The sequence below is a fragment of the Marmota monax genome, unplaced genomic scaffold (genome assembly GCF_021218885.2).
Source record: "Marmota monax isolate L192 unplaced genomic scaffold, Marmota_monax_Labrador192_F-V1.1 WCK01_AAM20220418_F8-fsc00006, whole genome shotgun sequence".
NCBI lineage: Eukaryota > Metazoa > Chordata > Mammalia > Rodentia > Sciuridae > Marmota > Marmota monax.
The window spans coordinates 23,565,887-23,593,815 of NW_026693712.1; the positions used below are offsets into that span (position 1 = coordinate 23,565,887).

The 27,929-nt window shown below is 35.1% G+C and overlaps 1 protein-coding gene across 2 annotated transcripts in view; it reads right to left on the reverse strand.

The window, feature by feature from the left end:
- The window catches only part of Man2a1 (mannosidase alpha class 2A member 1), a 179,055-nt gene that overhangs the window by 95,311 nt on the left and 55,815 nt on the right, over positions 1-27,929 (reverse strand). For both annotated transcript variants that reach the window (XM_046460088.2, XM_058584317.1), the window contains 4 exons: positions 23,270-23,397; positions 9,744-9,917; positions 6,716-6,902; positions 2,968-3,145 (listed from right to left, as the gene is read on the reverse strand). In XM_046460088.2, coding sequence (XP_046316044.1) covers positions 2,968-3,145; positions 6,716-6,902; positions 9,744-9,917; positions 23,270-23,397 — 667 coding nt within the window. The remainder of the gene's footprint in view (positions 1-2,967; positions 3,146-6,715; positions 6,903-9,743; positions 9,918-23,269; positions 23,398-27,929) is intronic.

A 27,929-nucleotide genomic window follows, 5' to 3' on the forward strand; every position in this document is an offset into this window, starting at 1 on the left:
AAAAATAAAATAAACAAATTTACTGGATAACAGGTTAAATTGCAAAAGCCAATTATATTATTATACATAGAATATACCATGCTCTTGAAGGCCCAATATTTGTAAAGAAGTTAATTATACTCAAATTGAACCACAGATCCAATGTAATGCCAACTAAAATGCCACCATTTTAGTTTTTTAGTAGAAATTAAAACATTGAGCTCAACTTATACAGACTACAAAGAATTAAGAATAACCAACAGAATTTTGAGGAGAACTAAGTTGAAAGATTAATACTATCAGATATTAAGACCTTTTATAAAGCTATAGTAATAAAGACAGCATGAGATTAGTCAAAAAAAGACTAGAGATTAGCAAAAGAAAGACTAGAAACAGACCCACACATAGTCTCGCTTATGATTAATATCCTTGATGTTGCAGTACAATGCAGGAAACTATGGACTTTTCAAAAAAAAGTATATCCTTATATGAGCAAACATGCATCTTGAGTCCCACCTCGAATGATGAACAGCATTACATTTCATACAGACTACTGAATGAAATGTTAAAAGCAAAATAATAGTTTGTAAGAATAACTTCATACAAAAAGTATTTTTATGATCCTGGAGTAAATAAAATTTTCTTAAATAAGACATAACAAGCACTAACCATAAAACAAAATATTGTTAAATTAAGTTAATTAAAATTAGGAATTTCTGTTGATTGAAAGACAACACAGAGAGTTAAAAACATAGGCTACTTAACAGGAGACAATATTTGTGAAACTTTTTATTTGAAAAAAAAAGACTCAATCCACAACAGATAAAAGAATTATAAACAGAAAAAAAAAACAGATAACCCAATTTAATTTTAAATTTTACTGAAAGAATAAAATAGGAACTTCTCAAAATAGGATCACAAATGGCAATAATCATGAAAAGAGGGTCAAACTTCATTAATCTCCAGGGAAACACAAAATAAAACCATCACATCTGCCAAAAGCACACAAATGAAAAGAAAAATACTGTGACAATACAAAGTGTGTCATACAATAAAACAACTGATATGCTGGCATATTACTTGGCATTATCCACTAAACTTAAACAAGCATACACAAAATGATAAAAAAAAAAAATCCTAATCCATTTTACACCCACATAAACTCATACATAGGTGACTAAAACATGCTAGATATGTTCAAGTAGCTTTATTTGTAATAGACAAAAAAAAAAAAAGGGGGGGGGGTATACCTAAATGTCCAAAAATAGCAGAAAGAATAAAACTTGGTATACTCATCAAACAAATTAGAGAGTGTATAAAGTGTTAAAAACAAGTAAACAGACAGAAGCAGAAAAGTACACACTTATGATTCCTTTCCAACACAATTTAGGAACAAGTGGTATCTTTGACAATAGTGGCTCCTATTGAAGGAGTCAGTGGTGACCAAGAGTGGACCTGAGGAACTGCTTCAGGTGCTATGACTGTCCTAGCCCTTGTTATGGTGGTGGTTATAAAGGGGTTTTGAAGTTGGAAAAATTATCTACACACTTAGGGTTTGCACACTTCTTCTATGTGTGTGATACTTTAATTTTCAAAATTACTTTAATAAGTTGTTATAGTGGGCATACAAAGGAAGAAATAGTGAAATAATAAAATTAGGATCTAACTCTTCAGAGTCAGACAGAAGACCAGACCTTTCTATGGACTCCAAATCATTCTCACATTTATACCTCCCCCTCTGATCAGATATTCATGTTTGAACTTTGCCTTTGAGAAGAATACACAGATGATTTAAACAGAGTCCCTATGTTCAGATCTCCCAAACTGGTAGAAATTTAGTTATAAATATCTTGAATAGGCTTAGTATTTGACTTAAGTTTATCTATGTGATATTACATAAGTTTATTTAATAAATTAAATTCTTACTACATAAACTGTGGTCTACCTCTAGCTTTCTAATTTTCTACATAATAATATTGATTCCTTTCTATAGTATTTTCATAGATCTTCTATCTTATAGGTAAATATGTAAATATAATAAACATGTTGAATAATCAATTTTCTCCCATAGGATCTTAAAATTAAAAAAATAAAATAAAATATAAAGACTTGTTGACCAAATGTAAATATATGTCTTCTATGAATTTTGACTCAACACATTTTTAATGAGATAAGAAAAATGCAAATCTATCCAGATATATTATATTATCAAATTACTACTAAATTTTTTAAGATATGATAATGGTATTATGCTTATAATCTTTATAAGTATCCTTACCATTAAGAGATACATACTCAAGTAGTTACAGACGAAAAGTACATAACAACTGAGATTTGTTCCAACATGATCTTGGGATAAGGCTGAGACAACAGTGGGGCAGAGGTGAAAAAAGAGTGATCTCAGTTGATACATATTGAAGTAGAGCCAGGATATGAAGAGAAGGGAGCTGTCTGTGCTATTCTCAAAACTTAAGGGTGCATTTCAAATTTTCCACAAGGTTAAAAAAAAAAAGCAAGAACCACAGGCAAACTATTAATTTTAGAAATCTTCTCACTTAAGAAAAAAGGTTGTGTATTTTCTGGATATGAGACATTTGCAAAATTCATGATCTATTCATCTACAAATGCTAGTCACACTACTAAATCAGAAGGAAGCAACTATCATAGAGGAGCAATAACCTTTCAATGCTGGTAGAAAAATAGGGCATTTCTGCAAAATGGAAACTGCAACTTAGTAAGTACAGACTTTCAGTCACATAAAAGCAATGCCTCTATAATTCCCAAGGAGTGTTAAGAGTCATCTTTAGAAATTGAACTATGGTATATGATAATTTTTTTCTTAATGAATTGTACTTTTACATAAGAATTATATAGTCTAAGAAATGCCAAGATGCAGTACAAAGAAACTAAGAATATGGTGTTATAGCTTCAATGAACACTGAGGGCTCAACTTTGAAAACAGTGTTATAAATAAATATCTTCCATTACCTTTACTCCCAACTGAGGTTGAGAATTCATATATTTAAAAAGATACTCATAATTCTTGAATTGTAAGTCCCATTCTGAGTAGTCAGTGTAGCGAAAATCATCTCCAAGTGGGGCCAAGAGAACTTTAGTACGGAAAAGTTTTGACTTCTTTCGATACTGATCTAGAATCAAAAGAGCCCTATAAAAGAATAGAAGAAAACATGAATTATATTAAGAGGTCAACAGAGCAACTTAATAAGAAAGTATCAAAATTCAAATGTATAATACATTAAAGCAAATTATTGTATATTATCTGTATATTTAATATTTATATAATTTACAAGGCAGATTTTTTTATAAATCACACATTATCCACTTAAGAAATTATCCAATTAAGAAACCCATACCTTTCCAATGAACTGTCTTTAGAGAAATATGGTCACAACCAGATTTGGCATGTTAATTACTAGGGCAGCAATGTCTTCCTGAAGCCTAGCCACAGCAATTGGCTCCCAGATAGCCCATGTTTAAAATAATTTAGTCCAAGAAGACATAAATATTTCTCATCCAATCAACTTTGAAGTTTGCTTTGTTTTAATCTCTCTTCTCTAATTTAATGTAAAATCTTTATAGTCTAATTAAACAGAAAAATGCATTTCAAAAAAGACTAATTCGCATAAATCTTAACCTATAACATTCTACAGAAAGTACTTCCTCTTCTGAAGAAAGAATAACAATTGGACACCTGCCATAAATAATCTGATTATCTGTTACAGTGTCCTTTTCAATACTGTAACCATATAATGTTTGGGAGTTGAATAAGCTATTTTAGTTTCTATCTCCTCGGGCTCTAACCCAGGACTCAGTGTAACACACTGTGCTGATATGATCAGCTTTTATACTTCATATTCTAGTATTCTGAAGAAAACTGGGAAATGCTGAATTGGGGAACTGTTTGAGGAAGTCTGGGAATTCAAAGTAAGAGGAAGACTTATAAAAATGAAATTCAAAAAGCAGATAACAGTGTAATTCATGGTGTTTATAAAACCAAATTTTAAGAAATTAGTGCTTAAATAACAAGTTGGTTTTTTTTTACTTAAATAACAAGTTTTTTTTCACTTCGAGGATTATTCAAAAGTGAATTGCAATTAACAATATAAAAACCTATGAAAGCAACTCAAAGAATATCTGTAATAAGAGTCATTCTATAATAATTATTAAAAAATTAAATTTAGAATCCCATATGGTCTTTTGAAAAAAATGTACAGTCTCTGAAACGACTTTGTATATGTTAAATTTTAGCAATATTTTAGGGCTTGGCCAGTAAAGTATAACCATAATGCCCTTATGTAACATATAATGTTTAGTTTTCTAAGATTAGCATTTGGCACCATACTTAATCTTTACTATTAATTTACTCACATTTCACACTTTTCAAAACCAATTTTAGATTATTACTTACAATTTTTAAAGACACATGAATGATGAGATTAGCCACACAGAAATAAGACCAAAAGTAACAAGAGTGAAAAAATCAAATATATCAACCACAGATAAAAGATACTATGATTGGGCATGCAACTATATTCTTGAGGCAGTCAGCATAAACAAGTTTACTATTATATTTACCACAATTTCTATATATTGGTGCTTTGCACATATACAGAAAAAAAAGAGTACAAACATTAATGGTGTCCTTTTTACATCTGGCATCCATCCTAACTCTCAAGCTTCTGCCCAGAAAATATCAACAGTAGGAAAGACAAGCAACCATTCTATACCATTTGGCATGTAGTATGTGCTCACTAACTGTATGACAAACAAATGATGAATGCATTGACCAATACTATATGTGAAGGCATAAAGACACAATTTGCTCTTGACTTCTTCTACTAAATAAGAAATGTCAGCTTAACTCCAATCATCAATCCCCCCAAAAAAGTTCCTTGAAACATCAGATTATCTGACATTCAATGGAAAAAAGCCAACTTAAAATATGACACCATACAAAAAAACTAATGAAGAAAGGTATTTCCTTATTTGCAAAGTAGAGGAATCTGTTGCACTTAACATATCAAAAGATGTTACTTATATATTACAGTTAAATCTCATTTTATTTAGGGTATTAAAAAGTGTCACTGAGCTGGAATGCATGTGTTATCTTCACTCATCACCAGGTCAAAAAAGATATGTCTGTATATGAAGTAAATAGAAGAATTATGTTAGAACTTTTAAGAAGTTATAAAACAACAACAACAACAACAAAAAAAAAAACCCACCAACTCATCCATATGTCCCCTGGTGCATGGAAACTACCTTCAAAACCACTGGAATTGACTGAGCATAGACATGCTCCTAGGAAACAATTTGTGGAGGTTAAATAACACAGTCAAAGGATTACACAAAGTGGCTTCTTTTCTAGCAATGTACCAAACACAGCACTCTCAACAGAACCCAAGAAAGAGAAAAGGGGCTCACAATACTTGTGGATACACTGGAACTCCCCAACTGAAACATCTGGCTAATCTTAAAATTAGCTCCCGATCCCTGACCACCTGAGCTGGAAGGAGTGATGTAAATACAGGCAAATACAGAGGGCTATGTGCTTAGTTAGGTCAGGGCTCCTCTTACCCCAGGCCTTCAGATCACTGCACTGTCTGGACAGAATATCTTATGCCTGACCAGCCTAACCCTAGAAAGCAGGCTGCTCATAGTTCTTGGTTTCATTGCTGTTGGAGCCAAGAAAATGAAAACCAGATCAGCCCAGTCTTGGAGAATTTTTCAAAAGAACTTTGAAGTCATATTTTGATAAAAGGACTTCTTAGCTTCAAGAAGACTCCCATGCTAAAACACCTTCAGTTCTGTCACAATGGAGGGCTCACACTGGAAGATTCTTTATGACCAAGAGCTCAGTCAAGATTAAACCACCTGATCTCATTTGATTCCTTATGTGTATTTTTTTAAAGTAACTTATTTTTTAATGCATACATTTGACAGTACAAAGATCTTAATGTATTTAAGAGGCCATTATTTTCTTAGCAGAGTTTTGTGTTTTTATATTATGATACAATGTTTTATTCAATTCATTATAATAATTTTTAAGTGAAGAAATTAAACTTTAAAAGCACCGAAGTTAGAAACTATAGGTAACTTGTTTTAATGAGATGAGTCCTTCATTAGCACAATTGTATTCTAAAGAAATGTTTCATTTCTTTGATTATTTTACTTAAATAATGTCTAAGTATAAATATTCCTAATTAAAGTTTTCTATAAGTCAAAAATATCAGAAAGATGCAAAGCTGTATATTCATCAGAGCTGGGCGATATTCACTATTATTGAAGTTGTTACTATGGGAAGATAATTACACTCTTTATGTGTTCCATTTCAACAAATGTGTTTTTGCAGTTGAGTTGCTTTTCTTACCAATTTATACAATGGAGACCAGAAGTTTTATTATCAACAAAAGTATATGAAATCAATCAAACACAGTAGAAAGCTTTTATAAGGAGGGCAAAGGAGGTGGTAATAATAGTGCATTGTGGGTTAGCCACTGTATATTGATCTTCTATTGTTCCATTTCCATTAAACTATAACACATAAAAGGCATAGTCAAATCTGGCATTTTTAAGTTGCCTTAGATCTTGTTTGAATGAATACTTAAGATAAGGATAATGCTGGCTACTGAAGCTATTTATTCAACCTCAGCAACTCACAGCTAAGTAGCTACTTTATTCATGATGTTGTCTTACGAAATACATGTTTTCATACCTTCTCTGGACATTTTCAGAAGATATTTCTTCTGAGGGGCGTCCCCAGGGACAATCATAGCTGCCTCCAGGAAGCCGTTTAAAGTCAAACTGGCAGCATATTTTAGGATCAGGTCCACAAGTGTGAGGGATGTCATAGCTGTAGAAAGGCATCATGTGGCAAAAAATATCTGTGGCAGATCCCAGATCTAAAATAAAAAGCCAACAAACAAACTTGCATTTACAAAATATGTTTTCCCCTAAACTGCTCAATGATGCCATTACTTTACACGTATATAATGCAAGCTCTATCTTCAATCAACAGCCCTTTAACTACCACTATATATACCCCAGAAGCGTTTAATAGCTTTAATCTGAAGGAAAATATATATCTCAGCCTCTCTTTACCTTTTCTATGTAAATATAGTATGGGCAAAAAGCCCCATAAAGAACCAGCATCTGCTGACCTGGAAGGATACCAACTGACTTGAAGTTAAAATTACAACTGGTTCATCCAAATTCATGAGGCTGTCTACCCCTGTTTCATAATACCTGCCATATCTGTCCCTTGCCAGGCAATAGTACATACTGGGGGACCAAGATATTTAGCTAGAGGGCCTGAGTGAAAGAGAAAACAAAGAAACTGAAAGAACAAAAGAAGGGTGGGGCAGGGGATTATGAAAACACTAGTCAAATGCCTATTCACCTCTTGCACTGAGGAGAGAAAGCACAACACAGGAAAGTTCCCAGAGTCTATCCTGATGTTCACCAAAAGTGAGTCAAGGGGACTTTTTTTTTTTTTTCTGGGGGGCGGGGGTAAATTTAAAAAACAAAAACAAAGCAAACAAAAAAAATGTAGAAAAAGAGCACTGATTACTGAAGGAGAATAATTTTTAATTAAAACCTCAAGAGCAACATTTGTTAAGATCTTGCCCTAGAAAGAGCTGATGCCCACCACAAGTAAGACTTGACCACTTAAAACAGAGGTTAAAAGTGGTTATCCTCAGAAGTGTGATCCTAAGCTTTAAACAACTTCTCCTACCTTTATTTATGTATGGATTTTCAATTTCCAGAAATGGGTATTTACTGCTTTATAATAAAAACAAAAGAAAAACAAAAAAGCAACATTTACATTTCTAAAAAATAAAAATAACTGCTTCATGAGAACCAGAGCCAGTAATTCCAGGTGTAATCCAAGTTTCTCAGGAGGCTGAGGTAGAAGAATAACTAAGGCCAGACTCAGCAATTTAGTGAGAACTTGTCTCAAAAAATAAAAAGGGCTGGGGATGTAGTCCAGTGGCAGAACTCTTGCCTAGCATACCCTTTAAGGATTGGCCCTGAGTCTGATCCCCAGTGCTACAAAAGAAAGGGGGGGGGAAAACAATACAAGCTCAATTTATTGATATCTTTCAAAAAGCAACATGTTCAAATGTATCTTATGTTCTAAAATATTCCAATTTTAGCTATTTAGTTAAGATAATTATCACTTTTGTAAATTTTTAAAACTATTAAAACTTTTATGTTTCTGTGTTATCAGTGGTTTCAATGAAGCCCATTCAAAGGTGTGGCACCAGGAATATTGTTCACCAATACTTGCTATGTGCACACAGGTTACTACAAGTCCCAGAACTGACAGAAACTTCCTCTTCCTTTCTCCTACAGATGAAAACATACTCATCATCCACCTACCTTGCCTTATACCTCACTACTTAGCAGTTCATATATATATTTAATTTTATCCACTGCCTTTAATTGGGCCTGCATTTTATCAAATTAGACAATAACTTCCTTACAGGAAAGGATGTTTTCTATATTTCTTCCTTGCACAGTATTAAATATATCAAAGTATTCAATAATTTCTTACTGATATTTATGGGCAAATTAACAATCCTTTGTTTTTCAAATGCTCCTTTGCATTCAATGAAACTACACAGGATATAACCCCTTACAAATTCTTGTCCTCCTTACAGGTTTAATTTTCCAGAATAAAAAATTACATAGCTAGTTGCTTTCCTTATTGAAAAAAAAAAACAGAAGTTATGTGTAATAAAGTTATTGTCTAGATATACAAATGATTTTTCTGAAACACCTAAGGAATATAGATTATATAGGAAAGAAAGTATGATGTAATGTAGAAATTTCCTAACATCATTTTAGCAACAAAATCTTGTTTTCAAGATGAAATCTTACTGAGAAGTTAATGCCAGGGAGTTAGGAGCTTGGGCTTCAGGATTGCACATAACTAGATCTAAACCTCTGTTACCCGTAACCTGTCTGACTTTAGCAAATGGTTTCACATAGTTAAACCTCTATTTCTTCACCATCAAAAAGGGATAGTAATGAATGTAATTTAAAGGATGGTAATAAAGGCTAAATAAGAGAGCAGATATAAAAAGCATAGAATAAAGTATGGCCTACAGTAAAAAAACAATAAATAAAAATAAATGAAAAAATGATAATTGGGGATTGGGAGAGGGAAAGCCTCCCACTAGGCCACGGTTCTGTCTCCTCTGCCTCAACAAAGGCCAGCAGAAGCATGTCCTTGAAACATCTGCATGCCTACAGAACAGAATGAAAACAGACACTACAGACAACATGAAGGCTCTTCCAGGAGGACAGGATTAAGGTTTTCAAGGGCAATTCCTACAAGGTACAGAGACAAGAAAGGCAAAAGGAAGGACACAGGCTGAATATGAGACAAAAGACTAAATAGCAGTTCTCATGCATGTTCAATTTTGTGATAAAGCATGTGCTTTTTAAACCAGAAGCAAATGATAGCATTATTGGCACAATACTAATCTCTGTATTCCATACTTCCTTTAGACATAATAAAGATTCAATGATCTATGAATAAACATAAACATCACTGCTTAAAAGAATCTTGACACAAACATCCTGGAAAGTAACTGTAATAAGAGAATGACCATCTTTAGTCAATATGAATTTTAATAATGACACTGAATAAAACCAACAATGTCATGAGTTTATAACCCTTGTGAAACAACATCTAGGTCAAGTGTGATCTTCTGCTTTCATCAAATCCTACATACCCCAATTCTGTCTCCAAAAAAACTCCAGTGTTTTATGCTGTGCAAAATGTTTTTTAACTGCATAATGAACTCTCTGGATAAGCATATGTGAAAATCCAGCACGTTTTAGAAGATAAGCCATTGTTGGTGAATGTCCAAAAGGGTCAATGGCCCAACCAGAACGAGGTTTCACGCCTGTTAAATAAAGAAAATAAGTGTTATATTTTGAAATTGATAAGTGAAATGAAATAAAAACAAGTCACAACACATTCAAACACATCAGAATTCTATGGACTCCTGGGTTATGAGTTAGAGGATCTACTTGACATCACCCTTTGCAAAGTACTCCCAGTAAGACTCCCCAAAGGGAGGAAGCTGCCACTCATGTCCACCAAGGCAGGGAGATGGTCACTGAAATTCATTAGATGGAATTGAAATAAGCCCTCTGCCATCTCATAGCTATTATAAAGCCACTACCATTCACCTGAGTTGGACAGACAAAAAGGACCAAAGCTCTACCCTCAAGGATCTCAGAGTGCTGTTATCTGTGGAGGGGGACAGCCCAAAAGCACACTGATCTGTCATTTCATTTTATACTTCCCAATCTCCACATTTAGAACTTTTCGGTCTGTCATTTATACTTTACACAGCTACAAATTATCTTAGTATATAGTGGTAGAACTGATCAGAATAATTATTTATCATATTTCACATTTTGAAGCTGTTGCTTTTTCTCTAACTTAAGAGGGGGATCAATAGAAATTTTTACACCTGGATCATATCAATTATAAGAACCTTCAAATAAAGCTATATAGTTCACAGATAAAAAGTAAAATAAATAAATAAACAGATTATAGTTGAGATATTTATTCATTGACCATTATACAAATCTGATCTTTCACTTATGTAGGATTCTCAAATGAGACTTCTACTCATATAAATTAGATGCAAATTAGATAATGCTAAAAATTTCTCTACAGTTATTTGTACTATCAAAAAATTACCTAAAACAAAAGGCCCTGTAGGCATGGAATTTTACTGGTAAATCCTTTAAAATGTCCATAAACTTCATGGAATATAAAGAAAAATGCAATACTACCTAATTATTATATTAAGTATCATTAAACCAATAAATAATTCATATAAATGTAGCACATTAAGAAAGAAAACTAATCTCACTTATGAAAACAGATATAAAAATCATAAACAAAAAACACTAAACAGATTGAACTCAATAGCACCAAGACCAAAAGGGATTTATCCCAGGAAGTCAATGACTTTTTAATTGAGCAAACAGCTATCATATTCATAGAACAAATTAGACAAACCATATAATGTTAATAGATGTCTGAAAGAAATCCAGTAATATTCAATATGCACTGCTACTTGAAAAATACTAAAAAGAGAAGAAATTTCTCAATGCTATAAAAAATACCCACCATAAAATAATAGATAATATACTTAGTAAAGCTAAGCAATTTCCTTTAAAAATCTGAAACAAGAAAAGGCAAATAGCACCATTGTCATATGTCACTATTACACCTGATTTGAACAATGTAAAGAGATATATGGTCTAATCCTAGCAATATTAATAGGGGACACATTTTTCATTTTTTTAAGATATACTTATAACAATCAATAATAAATTAGTAACGATAAAATATTAGTAATGATAAAAAGTAAACTTTCTAGGAGATTTACACACATAAATACAAATCCAAACTTTCCTATAATGGTATTAAATGGTTTAAAAAAATGAGAAACTAAAAACTAAGAACTCATATTCAGAACATACAAAGAATATCTACAACGCACAAAAAACAACTCACTTGAAAAAAAAAATGGTAAAGACTTAGAAACTTCAAAATAAGACAAACCACTGGTCAATAAGCATAAGAAACAGTACCTGACATCATTATTCACCAAAGAAATGCAAATTAAAATATCACTGTATTTTCACCAGAATGGTTAAAACAAACAAACAAAAAAAAAGATTAACAATGTTAGTAAGAAAATAAAATGGCTGAAATTCTAATTCATTGATGGTGGAATATAAAATAGTAAAACCACTTTGAAAAACTCTTCCATAGTTACCAATAAGTTAACACATATCTACCCTAAAACTCAGAAATTCTATACCTAGTATTTATCCATGACAATGAAACATATACCCACAAAAAGATGTGTACGCAAAATGTTTACTGCATCATAGGTCATAATAACTACAACCTAGAAGCACCCCAAATGTTTGACAGGAAACTGAATAAACAATACTACTACTAGTCATCAAAAAGAATGAATTACTACCCAGTCATCAAAAAGAATGAATTACTGAATGAATTATTGTGTAACACAACAAAGACAACAAAACAACTATTATGGCTTAGATATGAGGTTTTCCCCCAAAGCCATGTGTGAAGAAACACAAGAAGGTTTAAAGGCTAAATGACTGGTGAAATGACTGAGAGCCTTAACTCACTCAGCGAATTAATCCCCAGGTAGGCTGGTAGGGTGTAGCTGAAGAAGGTAGGCCATTAGGGGCATGCCTTTGGGGAATATATTTGTTGAGCTGAGCATAGTTTCTTTCTGTTTTCTGATCATCATGTGAGCAATCTTCCACCATGATCTTCTGCCTCACCTCAGGCCCTGACGAATGGAGCCATCTCTATAAACCGAGACCTCTGAAACCATAAGCCCCCAAACAAACTTTTCTTCCTCTAAAATTATTCTTGTGAGGTCTTTTAGTCATAGCAGCAAAAAAAGCTAACTAAAACAAAGATGAATCTCAAAAACCAATGCTGGTAGTAGTATATATGATCATATATGCACCAGGCATGATGGCACACACCTGTAATACAGCCATTTGGGAGGCTAAGGAAAAAAGATAACAAGTTTAAGGTCAACCTCAGCAACATAGTGATACTATATCAAACATTTTTTTTTTTTTAAGGGCTGGGATGTAGTTCTGTAGTAGAGGACTCTGGGCTCAATCCCTACTATGACAAAAATAAAAGATCACTATATATAAATCAACTGTGTCTCTATATTCTAGCAATGAATATTTCTAAATAAAAAAAATTTAAAAGCATCCCATTCATAATGGGAGCAAAAGGAATAAAATACGCAGGAACAAACTTAACAAAAGGTTCAAGACTTTTATACTAAAAGCTATTTTAAAAAAAAAACACTGAGAGAAATTAAAGATCTGCATAAATGGAAAGGCATTCCATCTTCATGTATCCTCAGATTAAACTGACAAATTCAACACAATAACTACCAAAATCTCAAGATGGCATTATGCAGAAATTAATAAACTTATCCTAAAATCCAAATTGGAAAAAATATCAAAAGACCCTTAATAGACAAAATAAGCTTAAAAATAGAACAAAGTTGGAGGACTCATACTTCCCAATCTCAAAACTCACATACACAAAGGTACAAAAATCAAGACAGAGTAGTATTGGAATAAAAACAGACAGAAAATCAAAGGACAGCTTTATAAGCCCCAAAATAAAGCCTTCACATTATGGTAAACTGATTGTCAACAAGAGTGCCAGGACAATTCAATGAAGACCAAGCAACAGGAATGTTGGGACAACGGCTATCAACATGCAAAGGAATGAATGTGCGATCCTACTGGCTACAAAACACAAAAATTAACTCAGAATAGATCACAGACCTGATAACTAAAACCATAAAGTTATTTAAAAATGATTTCTAACTATGACAACAAAAGCACAGGTGACAAAGGAAAAAATAGGTAAACGGAACTCCAGAATTAAAAATTATGCCAGGTGTGGTGGTGCACACCTGTAATCCCAGTGTCTTAGGGAGTTGAGGCAAGAGGATTGCAAGTTCAAGGACAGCATCAGCAATTTAGCAAGGCTCTAAGCAACTTAGTAAGACCCTGACCCAAAATAAAAAATAAAGAAAGGGCTGGGGATGAGGCTCAGTGGTAAAGCTCCTCTGGATTTAACCCCAATATCCCCCACCGATTTTTCCCCCCTAGGCATAGTAGTGCCTGCCTACAATTCCAACTACTCAGGAGGCTGAGGCAGAAGGATCATTTGTGCCAAGGGGTTTGACATTAGCCTGAGCAACATAGCAAGACCCCATCTCAAAACAAAACACACTAGGATGACTACAATTTTTAAAAAGGCAGTAACTGATGCGTTTGAAGATAATGGAGAAAGGAGAACCTTCTATTATTGGTGGAAAAGTAAAATGATGCAGCCATTTTTGAAAGAGTGTCACTACCTTAAAATGCTAAACATAGAGTTCCCATGTCTACTTCCATTTATATATGAAGACACATGTATACTTTTACACAAATGTGTATCGCAGTATTAATCACAGTGATCAATAAGGAGAAACAGCCCAAGTATCCATCAACTGAAGAATGGATAAACTAAAGTGGTAACACAACAAAGTATTATAGAGCCATATAAAAGAAAGAAGCACTGATACAGGCTACAACATGAGGGAGCTTTCAAAACATGCCAAGAAGCCAGACACAAAAAGTCACGTATTGTATGCTTCTATTTATGTGAAATGTCCAGAACAGTCAAATCCACAGTCAGCCCTCTATATCCATGGGTTACACATCTGTGGACTCTACCCATCATGGATCAAAAATATTTTAGAAAAAAAATTATATCTATACTGAACATGTATAAACTTTTTTCTAGTCATTATTCCTATAAAAATTATTGACATAGCATTTACATTGTATTGAGAATTAGAAGTTAATTCAGAGATAGTTTAAAGTATAGGGGAAGAAACTCATGCAAAGGTTATACGCCATTTTATTTAAGAGACTTGCGTTTTTGTATCTGTGAAGAATTCTAGAACCAGTCTCCCACAGATATTAAAGGGGGAATATCTTCAAAAAAGTGGATTAGTGGTAACTTGGACAGGAAAAAAAAGAAACTAGAAAGATGATGGGTATAATGTTTCTTTCAGGGATACTGAAAAGTTCTAAAAATAAGGATCAGGCTCATGGTTACATAACTCTCTGAACATACCAAAAATCACTGAACTGTGTACTTTAAATAGGTGAGATTTATGGCCTATAAAACATATCTCAATAAAGTTATAGGGAAAGAACTAAACTCAGCAAAATAAACTAGATCCAAAAGAGTATACACTATTTGAGTTCATACATGAGTTATTTAACAAGCAAAACTCTGCAGTGATAGAAATCAAAGAGCAGGTAAATGCAGGGGAAAGATGAAGACATGAGAGAACTTTGCTGGGATAATTTTTTAAAAGTGTATCAAATGGGTATATACACTTGTCAAAATTCACTGAAGGTCATATTTAAGATTTATATATTATATTTCATACAGATTATACTTCAATAAAAGCTAAATATAAAGAAAAAAATCTGCAACTGAGGTTTATAAAGTGAATATTCTTGGCTTATGACATAGTTCAGTATTTAAGAAAAGAGACCATTGGGTATAGAGGATCTCTAAGACCACCCCTAGGTTTAGAGATTTGTTAAGAAAACTTACAGGTCTCAGCATACTGTCCTACTCAGAACTATGATTTACTACAGAGAAAGAATAAAGAATAAAACCAACAGAAGGAAAAGGCACATGGAGCAGAATCCAGAGGAAACCTGACACGGCTTCTAACAGTCCTCTCCCACGTGGATGCACATAGGATGTGTTTAAATCTTCCAGCACCAAATTGTGACAAAATGTTATCAACCAAGAAAACTCATTAGACACTCAGTATCCATTTCCACCAGGAGATAGTCACTTAAGCACCCTCTGCCTAGGACAGTAAGATTCCAGACACCCAGAAGGAAATAATGTTTAGCATACAGTGCATAGTTTGCAGTTTAAAACCAGTGAGCCATTCTTACCATTCAGGAAATCCATGTCCCCAGTGAACGCCAAGGACCAACCAGTCAAACAAGGTCTAAACTACTAGATATTAGTCTTAGAACTGCTATTTTAACTGTTTTTTCATGGGTATACCATCTGCAATTTATTCTCAAAGGTTATAATGATAATAACCACAATAATACTGAGAATAATCATATGAAGAAAAACAAAACAAAGGTGTCAAAATGATAATCTCTGAATCTGCATGAAGAAGCAGTTCTTTGCAACATTTTCACAACTTTTGTTTAAATGTGAAAATGTCAAGATACAAAGTAAAGAAATAGTTACTAGGGCGAAGGATTTTATACCTTGTAGGGGGAAAAATTTCTAAATAACAAAGTATCTAGAAATAATTTCAGTAAAAAACATCTATGCTTACTATAAATAAAACTATAAAACTACACTGAGCAATAGAAATATTTGAAGAGTCACATATGTTACAAAATGGAAATATTAGATTTCAAAAAGATTTTAATTAATTCTAAATTTTTATGAGATATATCCTAAATTTTTATGAGATATAGTGGACATCTGACATTATCAGTCCAGTATCCTCTGTCTCACTTCTTGTGGTAGATTTTTTCCTAACTAGAACGATTCCATGGGGGTCATTCACATGAAGGAGCTCTGCCCCCAGGTCCTCACCATAAAATGACTATGCCTCAGGGAATCTACCTCCTATACTTCTAGACACAGTAACTGGTTCAGGAATAAGCCTCTGATCCAAGTTGGACCAATCAGATAAAAGTTGAAAAGAAAATTACTTTTCCTAGTTACTAGCTTGAAAAATGAATCTCAGGTACCTAGGGTCATCTTACATACCATGCAGTAAAAGTCAGGAGAAGACCAAAGCACAAACAGGCAGTCCCAAAGAGATGGTACACAGACAACATAATTTTTGAATTCCCAGATCCAGTCTTACCTGAAGCTACTATTTCTCGAATTCTGATTGACATTATTAATATCTTTATTGCTTTGGTGTAAGATAATAATAGGTTTTTGCCTCTTACGATCAAATTTTAATAAACAAAAAATCTAAAAATAACAAAATTAATACATAAAATAACAGATATACAAAGTAGAGTACACTAAATAATTATATACTATGGTATAGGTATAGACCTGTATACAATATAACTATACCAAGAAATATTCTAGGGACAGAAAAGGCCCAGGGGCCCGCGGCGGGGCAGAGCTTCCAATCACTCCTGCAAGGTAGGCGGGCCTGCGACCCACCGGCAGAAGAGGAGCAGTGGCCTGCTGAGAGGCTGAGCCGCCCCCTCCCCCAGCGCCGGCAAGGTAGAGGGAACTGTGACCACGCACAGAGCAGGCCCAGCGGCCTGCTGAGGGGCAGAGCCGCCCCCCACCCCCCGCGCCTCCCAGGTAGGTGGAACGGTGACCACCGACAGAAAAGGCCCAGTGGCCCGTGGCGGGACAGAGCTTCCAATCACTCCTGCAAGGTAGGCGGGCCTGTGACCCACCGGCAGAAGAGGAGCAGCGGCCTGCTGAGAGGCTGAGCCGCCCCCTCCCCCTGTGCCTGCAAAGTAGAGGGAACTGTGACCATGCACGGAGCAGGCCCAGCGGCCTGCTGAGGGGCAGAGCCGCCCCACACCCCCCGCGTCTGCCAGGTAGGGGAACTGTGACCACCGACAGAAAAGGCCCAGTGGCCTGCGGCGGGACAGAGCTTCCAATCACTCCTGCAAGGTAGGCGGGCCTGCAACCCACCGGCAGAAGAGGAGCAGCGACCTGCTGAGAGGCAGAGCCGCCCCCTCCCCCCAGCGCCTGCAAGGTAGACGGAACTGTGACCACCATCAGAGCAGGCCAGACCTGCAACCAAGAGACAGAACAGGCCCAGTGGCCTGAGGAAGGGTAGAGCCGCCCCCCCCCACCCCGCGCCTGCAAGGTAGGCGCACCTGCGACCCATTGGCAGTACAGCCCCAGAGGCCTGCAGAGGGGCAGTGCCGCTGCCTGCGCCTGCAGAGTAGACAGAACTGTGACCACCGACAGAACAAGCCTAGCGGCCCGCAGAGGGACAGAGCCGCCGCCCGCTCCTGCGAGGGAGACTTTGCAACTATACAAGACCAATATAAATATATAGGGGGAAAATTCAATAGCACAACAGTTTCACCAAGTAGAAAGGAACGCGAACAGTATGAAGAGACAAGGAAAGAAAGGACCACAAGCATTGCAGGTCAACTCAACATTAGAAGAGGTAATAGCTGCAGCAGATGGAATGTCAGATAAAGAATTCAGGATATACATGCTTCAGATGATCTGGAGTCTCAAGGAAGACATCAGACAGCAAAATCAGACAATGAAAGATCACTTCAACAATGAAATACATAAACAAATCCAAGAAGCAAAAGATCAACTATACAGGGAAATAGAGGTTATAAAAAACAAACAAACAGAAATCCTAGAAATGCAGGAAGCAATAAGCCAACTTAAAAACTCAATTGAGAATACTACCAGCAGAGTAGAACACTTAGAAGACAGAACATCAGACAATGAAGATAAAGTATTTCAACTAGAAAAGAACATAGACAGCTCAGCAAGACTGTTAAGAAACCATGAGCAGAACATCCAAGAAATATGGGATAACATCAAGAGACCAAATTTAAGAGTCATTGGGATACAGGAAGGGACAGAGTTTCAAACCAAAGGAATGAGCAATCTATTCAATGAAATAATACGAGAAAACTTCCCAGACTTGAAGAATGAGACAGAACCCCAAATCCTAGAAGCCTACAGGACGCCGAATGTGCAAAATCATAAGAGACCCACACCTAGACACATTATAATGAAGATGCCCAACATACAGAATAAGGAGAGAATTTTAAAAGCTACAAGAGAAAGGAAGCAGATCACATTTAGGGGTAAGCCAATCAGGATAACAGCTGATCTTTCAACACAGACTCTGAAAGCTAGAAGATCCTGGAATAACATATTTCAAACACTGAAAGAAAATGGGTTCCAACCAAGAATTGTGTTTCCAGCGAAATTACGCTTCAGGATGGAAGATGAAATTAAAACCTTCCACGATAAACAAAAGTTAAAAGAATTTGCAGCTAGAAAACCATCTCTTCAAAACATCCTCGCCAAAGCATTACAGGAAGAGGAAATGGAAAATAACAATGAAAACCAACAGTGGGAGGTAGGACACTAAAGGGGGGAAAATAATCAAAGAGGAAAACAAACCATGTTTAGTAACATAAGTAAACAAATATGGCTGGAAGAACAACCCATATCTCAATAATAACCCTAAATGTTAATGGCTTAAACTCACCAATCAAGAGACACAGGCTAGTAGAATGGATCACAAAACAAGACCCAACAATATGCTGCCTACAGGAGACGCATTTGATAGGAAAAGACATACATAGGCTGAAGGTGAAAGGTTGGGAAAAATCATATCACTCATATGGACTTCGGAAACAAGCAGGAGTATCCATACTCATATCAAATAAAATAGATTTCAAGCCAAAGTTAATCAAAAGGGATAAAGAGGGACACTACATACTGCTCAAGGGAACCATACACCAACAAGACATAACAATCATAAATATATATGCCCCAAACAATGGTGCAGCTATGTTCATCAAACAAACTCTTCTCAAGTTCAAGAGTCTAATAGACCACCATACAATAATCATGGGAGACTTCAACACACCTCTATCACCACTGGACAGATCTTCCAAACAAAAGTTGAATAAGGAAACTATAGAACTCAATAACACAATTAATAACCTAGACTTAATTGACATATATAGAATATACCACCCAACATCAAGCAGTTACACTTTTTTCTCAGCAGCACATGGATCCTTCTCAAAAATAGATCATATATTATGTCACAGGGAAACTCTTAGACAATATAAAGGAGTAGAGATAATACCATGCATCCTATCTGATCATAATGGAATGGAACTGAAAATCAATGATAAAAGAAGGAAGGGAAAAGAATACATCACTTGGAGAATGAACAATAGGTTACTGAACGATCAATGGGTTATAGAAGACATCAAGGAAGAAATTAAAAAATTCTTAGAGATTAATGAAAACACAGACACAACATATCGGAATCTATGGGACACATTGAAAGCAGTTCTAAGAGGAAAATTCATTGCTTGGAGTTCATTCCTTAAAAAAAGAAAAAACCAACAAATAAATGATCTCATGCTTCATCTCAAAATCCTAGAAAAAGAAGAGCAAAACAACAGCAAAAGAAGTAGAAGGCAAGAAATAATGAAAATCAGAGCTGAAATTAATGAAATCGAAACAAAAGAAACAATTGAAAAAATTGACAAAACTAAAAGTTGGTTCTTTGAAAAAATAAACAAAATCGACAGACCCTTAGCCATGCTAGCGAAGAGAAGAAGAGAGAGAACTCAAATTACTAACATACGGGATGAAAGAGGCAATATCACAACAGACACTTCAGAAATACAGAAGATAATCAAAAATTATTTTGAATCCTTATACTCCAATAAATTAGAAGATAGTGAAGGCATAGATAAATTTCTTAAGTCATATGATCTGCCCAGATTGAGTCAGGAGGATATAGACAACCTAAACAGACCAATATCAATTGAGGAAATAGAAGAAACCATCAAAAGACTACCAACTAAGAAAAGCCCAGGACCGGATGGGTATACAGCAGAGTTTTACAAAACCTTTAAAGAGGAACTAATACCAATACTTTTCAAGCTACTTCGGGAAATAGAAAAAGAGGGAGAACTTCCAAATTCATTCTACGAGGCCAACATCACCCTGATACCTAAACCAGACAAAGACACTTCAAAGAAAGAAAACTACAGACCAATATCTCTAATGAACCTAGATGCAAAAATCCTCAATAAAATTCTGGCCACTCGGATACAAAAACTTATCAAAAAAATTGTGCACCATGATCAAGTAGGATTCATCCCTGGGATGCAAGGCTGGTTCAATATACGGAAATCAATAAATGTTATTCACCACATCAATAGACTTAAAAATAAGAATCATATGATCATCTCGATAGATGCGGAAAAAGCATTCGACAAAGTACAGCATCCCTTTATGTTCAAAACTCTAGAAAAACTAGGGATAACAGGAACATTCCTCAATATTGTAAAAGCAATCTATGCTAAGCCTCAGGCTAGCATCATTCTGAATGGAGAAAAATTGAAGGCATTCCCTCTAAAATCTGGAACAAGACAGGGATGCCCTCTCTCACCACTTCTGTTCAACATAGTTCTCGAAACACTGGCCAGAGCAATTAGACAGACGAAAGAAATTAAAGGCATCAAAATAGGAAAAGAAGAACTTAAATTATCACTATTTGCAGATGACATGATTCTATACCTAGCAGACCCAAAAGGGTCTACAAAGAAACTATTAGAGCTAATAAATGAATTCAGCAAAGTGGCAGGATATAAAATCAACACGCATAAATCAAAGACATTCCTGTATATCAGCGACAAATCCTCTGAAATGGAAATGAGGACAACCACTCCATTCACAATATCTTCAAAAAAAATAAAATACTTGGGAATCAACCTAACAAAAGAGGTGAAAGACTTATACAATGAAAACTACAGAACCCTAAAGAGAGAAATAGAAGAAGATCTTAGAAGATGGAAAAATATACCCTGTTCATGGATAGGCAGAACTAACATCATCAAAATGGCGATATTACCAAAAGTTCTCTATAGGTTTAACGCAATGCCAATCAAAATCCCAACGGCATTTCTTGTAGAAATAGAGAAAGCAATCATGAAATTCATATGGAAAAACAAAAGACCCAGAATAGCAAAAACAATGCTAAGCAGGAAGTGTGAATAAGGCGGTATAGCGATACCAGACTTCAAACTATACTACAGAGCAATAGTAACAAAAACAGCATGGTACTGGTACCAAAACAGGCGGGTGGACCAATGGTACAGAATAGAGGACACAGAAACCAATCCACAAAACTACAACTACCTTATATTTGATAAAGGGGCTAAAAGCATGCAATGGAGGAAGGATAGCATCTTCAACAAATGGTGCTGGGAAAACTGGAAATCCATATGCAACAAAATGAAACTGAATCCCTTTCTCTCGCCATGCACAAAAGTAAATTCAAAATGGATCAAGGAGCTTGATATCAAATCAGAGACACGCCGTCTGATAGAAGAAAAAGTTGGCTACGATCTACATACTGTGGGGTCGGGCTCCAAATTCCTCAATAGGACACCCATAGCACAAAAGTTAATAACTAGAATCAACAAATGGGACTTACTCAAACTAAAAAGTTTTTTCTCAGCAAAAGATACAATAAGAGAGGTAAATAGAGAGCCTACATCCTGGGAACAAATCTTTACTCCTCACACTTCAGATAGAGCCCTAATATCCAGAGTATACAAAGAACTCAAAAAATTAGACAATAAGAGAACAAACAACCCAATCAACAAATGGGCCAAGGACCTGAACAGACACTTCTCAGAGGAGGACATACAATCAATCAACAAGTACATGAAAAAATGCTCACCATCTCTAGCAGTCAGAGAAATGCAAATCAAAACCACCCTAAGATACCATCTCACTCCAGTTAGATTGGCAGCCATTAGGAAGTCAAACAACAACAAGTGCTGGCGAGGATGTGGGGAAAAGGGTACACTTGTACATTGCTGGTGGGACTGCAAATTGGTGCAGCCAATTTGGAAAGCAGTATGGAGATTTCTTGGAAAGCTGGGAATGGAGCCACCATTTGACCCAGCTATTCCCCTTCTCGGTCTATTCCCTAAAGACCTAAAAAGAGCATGCTACAGGGACACTGCTACATCCATGTTCATAGCAGCACAATTCACAATAGCTAGACTGTGGAACCAACCTAGATGCCCTTCAATGGATGAATGGATAAAAAAAATGTGGCATTTATACACAATGGAGTATTACTCTGCATTAAAAAATGACAAAATCATAGAATTTACAGGGAAATGGATGGCATTAGAGCAGATTATGCTAAGTGAAGCTAGCCAATCTCTAAAAAACAAATGCCAAATGTCTTCTTTGATATAAGGAGAGTAACTAAGAACAGAGTAGGGTCGAAGAGCATGAGAAGAAGATTAACATTAAACAGGGATGAGAGGTGGGAGGGAAAGGGAGAGAGAAGGGAAAATGCATGGAAATGGAAGGAGACCCTCAGAGTTATACAAAAGTACATACAAGAGGAAGTGAGGGGAAGGGGAAAAATAATATAAGGGGGACAAACGAATGTCAGTAGAGGGAGCAGAGAGAGAAGAGGGGAGGGGAGGGGAGGGGAGGGGAGGGGGGATAGTAGAGGATAGGAAAGGCAGCAGAATACAACAGACACTAGTATGGCAATATGTAAATCAATGGATGTGTAACTGATGTGATTCTGCAATCTGTATATGGGGTAAAAATGGGAGCTCATAACCCACTTGAATCAAATTGTGAAATATGATATATCAAGAACTATGTAATGTTTTGAACAGCCAACAATAAAAAATTAAAAAAAAAAAAAAAGAAATATTCTAAATTAATGAAGGATAAAGCATTCAACAATTCTCATTACTATTAAAAAAATAAAATGAAGCTTCATCTCACATTACCCCAATTTCATTACTCCAAATAGCCCAAATGAAAGCAGAAAACACTAACACATACCTAGATGTTTTTCCAGCCATTGATGTCCTTCAATTAGCTGGTCAATTAAGGCAAAATAATGTGAAGTAGCTTCATCAGGCATAACCCAGCCACCTGTCACAACTTCAAACTGACCTGTTTGCAGAAACCTAGGGAGATGACAAGACATTAACAAATATAAGTTCAAATAAAAAAAATAAAAGTACAATAAACATTGTAAAACAGACTTCAAGTGTAGCCAGAATTTATTCTGTGAAAAAAAAAAATTTACACCAATGAATGAATTCAACTTTAGGGTTCTAGTGATAAAGCTTCCCTAGTAAAATGTCTTAGCTAACCATCCCTTCCCTAGGCAAGGTCATGCAGGTCACTTTGGAGGCTCCTTTCCCAAAGGGTATAATTTCCCACACAGCTGCAAAGACTCTTAATCTCAGGAGCCACATATAATTTATTTCTGAATCCTACAAAGCATCTAGGCAAGGTGCTTTACTCAGAGTACATGCTTGATGAGTATTTACTGGAGGGCTATTTTAAGGATAGAATTTATTTCCATATACCTATACCAAAAAAATAATATTTACCATAGTACTTATGACACTGAGAAGTTAATGAAGCAAACTACTCAAAAATAAGAATTAGCCAGGTATGGTGGCATATGCCTGTAATCCCAGCAGACAGGGAGGCTGAGACAAGAGGATCAAAAATTCAAATCCAGCCGCAGCAATGGCAAGACACTAAGCAACTCAGTGAGGCCCTGTCTCTAAATAAAATACAAAATGGAGCTGAGGATGTGGCTCAGTGGTTGAGTGCCTCTGAGTTCAATCCCCAGTACCACCAACCCCAAAAAATGAATTAAAGCACTTTGCTCTAGATTTAGTCTGAATGTAAACTATATTGTTTATTTTTCCTTATTGAATGAAAAGCTCAAACATTATCATTGTTTGTCTACTGACCTTTGCCATAATACCATACAGGTTAAAGATCCCTAGCCTTTGTAAAATTGAATTGTTATAAGAAAATAAGTTTTTATGAGAAGGAAAAAAAAAACTATTAAAAAATTTTTGAAAAGTGCCAAAGCATAAAATTAATAATTTAAGCAAATATCTTAAGTGTCACAGACAGTTTGCAATAAGGTGGTTTGGACAATGGTAAAATTTCAGGATGAAGCAAGTATATATCTCACTGGATGCACACACCTGACAGTGAAATACCAAGCCAAATTTACTCAAAGCACACCAACGGCACAAAAAATACGTATCAGAAGCCCAACATTAACACAACATTTGATTTCTAAACATATGCAGGATCACTTAACCAGTGATCACTTAACCAGTGATCCTGGATAATGGATACAGTTTCTAGAAGTATAAAAATAAGTTATATCTAAAAATTTCTTGCATAAAATACAAAGAAGTGAGTTAAATTTACATTGTCATGGGGATCATTAACTAATTATTTCACTTGAAGAATATAATGACTCATTATAGCATCTAAAGGAACGCAAATGTCCGACAACATTCAGAATCTGAGACAAACATCAAAAACTTAGAAAAAAAAAAGCTGGAAATTTCTATAAATTACATTTCTTTAAGAACACAACTAAATCCAAGACTACTGTGTCTCACCCACCCTTACTGCCTTTGCTCATAATTAGTTCTTTTATGTATCATAATGGTGATTGCCTGATTTAACCACACTCTAGAGGCCATGGACCTAACTAAACCTTTATACCTTATGAGAGCACTGGTAACCTGAGATGTCAGGACAGTTTAGGATTTAATATGACCATGAAATGTGGAAACTCAACTTCATTATTTTATAAGTTTATCAAAATAAATTCTTTGCTGATCTAGAAGAGAAAATAACTATCGATTAAGAAAATTTTTTAAAAATGGGAAAAAAATCACCCTAAAGATGGAATTTTTTTTACCTATATCAATTTTGCTACCTAGCTCCTGTCCTATAGTCACAAATGGTTTCCTAAGAACAGTCAATTGAATACAGAATAAAATTATATTCTGCAACTAATTTTCCCAGCTTTGCTTGTGAACACCCCATCCCTTCTCCTTCCCCATGATGCCTGAGATGCTTTGATGGTATGTCATGTGGTTAAAGACAAAATATCTAAGATATTTTCCATTACTTTCTTCTCTATCCTTCCCCAGCTAGCTGGTTCCAACTGCCTTCATGTCTCAACTCAAATATATATACTCAGAGAAGTCTCTGTAAGCACCCAGGCTAAATCATACTTCCACAGTATCCCCAAATCACTATCATTACATCATGGCTTATATCACAAATCAAAGTTACCTGTTCATTTACATGCCTTCTCTCTTCTCTTCACTCCTATTCTCCATTAAAACATAAGTCTAAAGAACAGGGACTACACATGCTGTTTGGTTCACATCTACATGCCCCCTAAGCAATCAATGAATGAGACTCTCAGTTTAATATTGGTAGTTACATAACATTTATATATATATATATATATATATATATATATATATATATATATATATATATATATATATCAAGCTCACAGATACATGAAACATAAATTAGAAAATGAAGTGACAGTTAGCATGAACTTTCAATAATCTAGGCATGAGGTGAGATGCTCTAGAATTCGACAGTGGTAAGAAATATGGAAGAGAAAGAAGACAACGGAGTCATTTTATGAAAAAGTATCAAGAGAAATTAGGGAAGGATTGGAGCTAAAGAAAAGGAGGATTACAACAAATATGACTTGGGGTTACAATGACAAGTGTCTAAGGGAGCAGTGGTATTAATAAACAAGACAGTGAAGTAGAGTTGACAAGGGGACTCACTTTGGAATGATGAATATAAATTTGGTCAAGATTACTGATAATAGGGGGACATCCAAAAGGAACTACTCCAATAGAAAACCAAGCTTATGGGAATAGGAAGCACAGTAAAACAAAGCAGACGTCGCTTTCCTACATTCATATATGAATACACCACCCATGAAACAACACAACATGTACAACCACAAGAATGGGATCCTAATTAGAATAACTTATATTCCATGCATGTATAATATGTCAAAAAAATTAAAAGAAAAAAAGAAAAGTAAGCTTAGGAAAAGGGGCCATATAAATTTAAGTTAGGGGGCTGGGGTTGTGGTTCAGTAGTAAGTAGAGCACTTGCCTAGCAGGTGTGAGACACTGTCTTCGATTCTCAGCACCGCTTATAAATAATAAATAAATAAATAAATAAAATAAAGGTCCATTAACAACAACAAAAAAAAATTTTTTAATTTAAGTTAGGGAACTGGGTGTGGTGGAATATGCCTGTAATTCCATCAACTCAGAAGGCTGAGACAGAAGGATTGCAAGGTAGAGGCTAGTCTTATCAACTTAGAGAGACCATGTCTCAAAATAAAAAGGACTGGGTATGTAGCACAGTGGCAAAGCACCCTGGGTTCAATGCACAGTATACAAAATAATAAGGAGGAAATAGGGAAGCATGGGAAGTCTTAAAAAGAAAATCAAAAGGAAAGTCAAAGATCAAGTAGAAAGATAATATATGAGGAAAAGGAAGTGATAATGTTAAAATGAATAAATTTGTGAAAAATTCTAGAAAAGAGTAATAAGGAGAAACTATTCCTACAGTTGGCAAAAGATGTTTAAAATTACCAAAATTGTGCCATAGATTAGTCACATCTGTGGGTCAGACTTAAAAGTTGAGAAAAATCTTCTCAATATAGCCATCAAATTTGTGGGGAAAAGAATGGATTATTATAGGTTCTCTGATGTTTTTTGTTTTTTTTCCCCAAACATGCTCATAAGAAAAAGTTAATATATTATGTCATGGAAGCCAGGGGACTTTCCTTTTAGAATAGCTTGCCACTACATGTTTTTAAGAAAAATTGCATGAGTAGGTCAAAATAGGTAGAAATAAGGTCACAATAACAGGCCAAACGAGCACAGCTTTTAGTGTTTTCTCAGCACAGACTCTCTAATCAGAAAAAAACAACCAATGGAAAGCAAAAACAACATAATTTTAAATATGAAGCAACAGCCTATGTAATGCAACACAGGAATAATAAGGTTAGTGGTTATACCTCTTTAACTGAACTGCCTATTTTTCCCACTGTATGACCCTCAAAACCATCCATAAGCATGGTTTAAAAAAGAAAAAAAAGAAAGATTATAAACCAGAAGATTCTTACAGGCAGTGAAGTTTGGTTTGGTATAAAATATTTATTGTGTAAGACAAAAACACTTGCCATGTGATCATTCAATATCAAAGACAAAAGCAGAAATCTGTAAGCACACAAATTTGCCCTGTACTCCAGACCCTATGTGATAAGCACTTCAGCATCTGAGGGATAAAGAACAACAAATGGTACCTGCCCCGCCAAAAAAGGGAAAGCTATTGACCTAATTATTGAGAAACACAGCAATGACCATCATCATTTAATAATAGCCACAAAAATTAGAACAGAGTATCTTGTAGAAACAACATATAAGGAAATACTTCTAAAAATAAAAGCAATAACAGAAAAGTTATGTAAGCATATAAAAAAATACCACTTAAAATCACTACTGTTAGTGATAAGACAAAAATTAAGACAGATTATAACTGCATTTTCAAGACTTTAATAATTTAAATAAAAGTAATGGGAAATAGCTATATCCAACATTAAAAAAAAATGGCA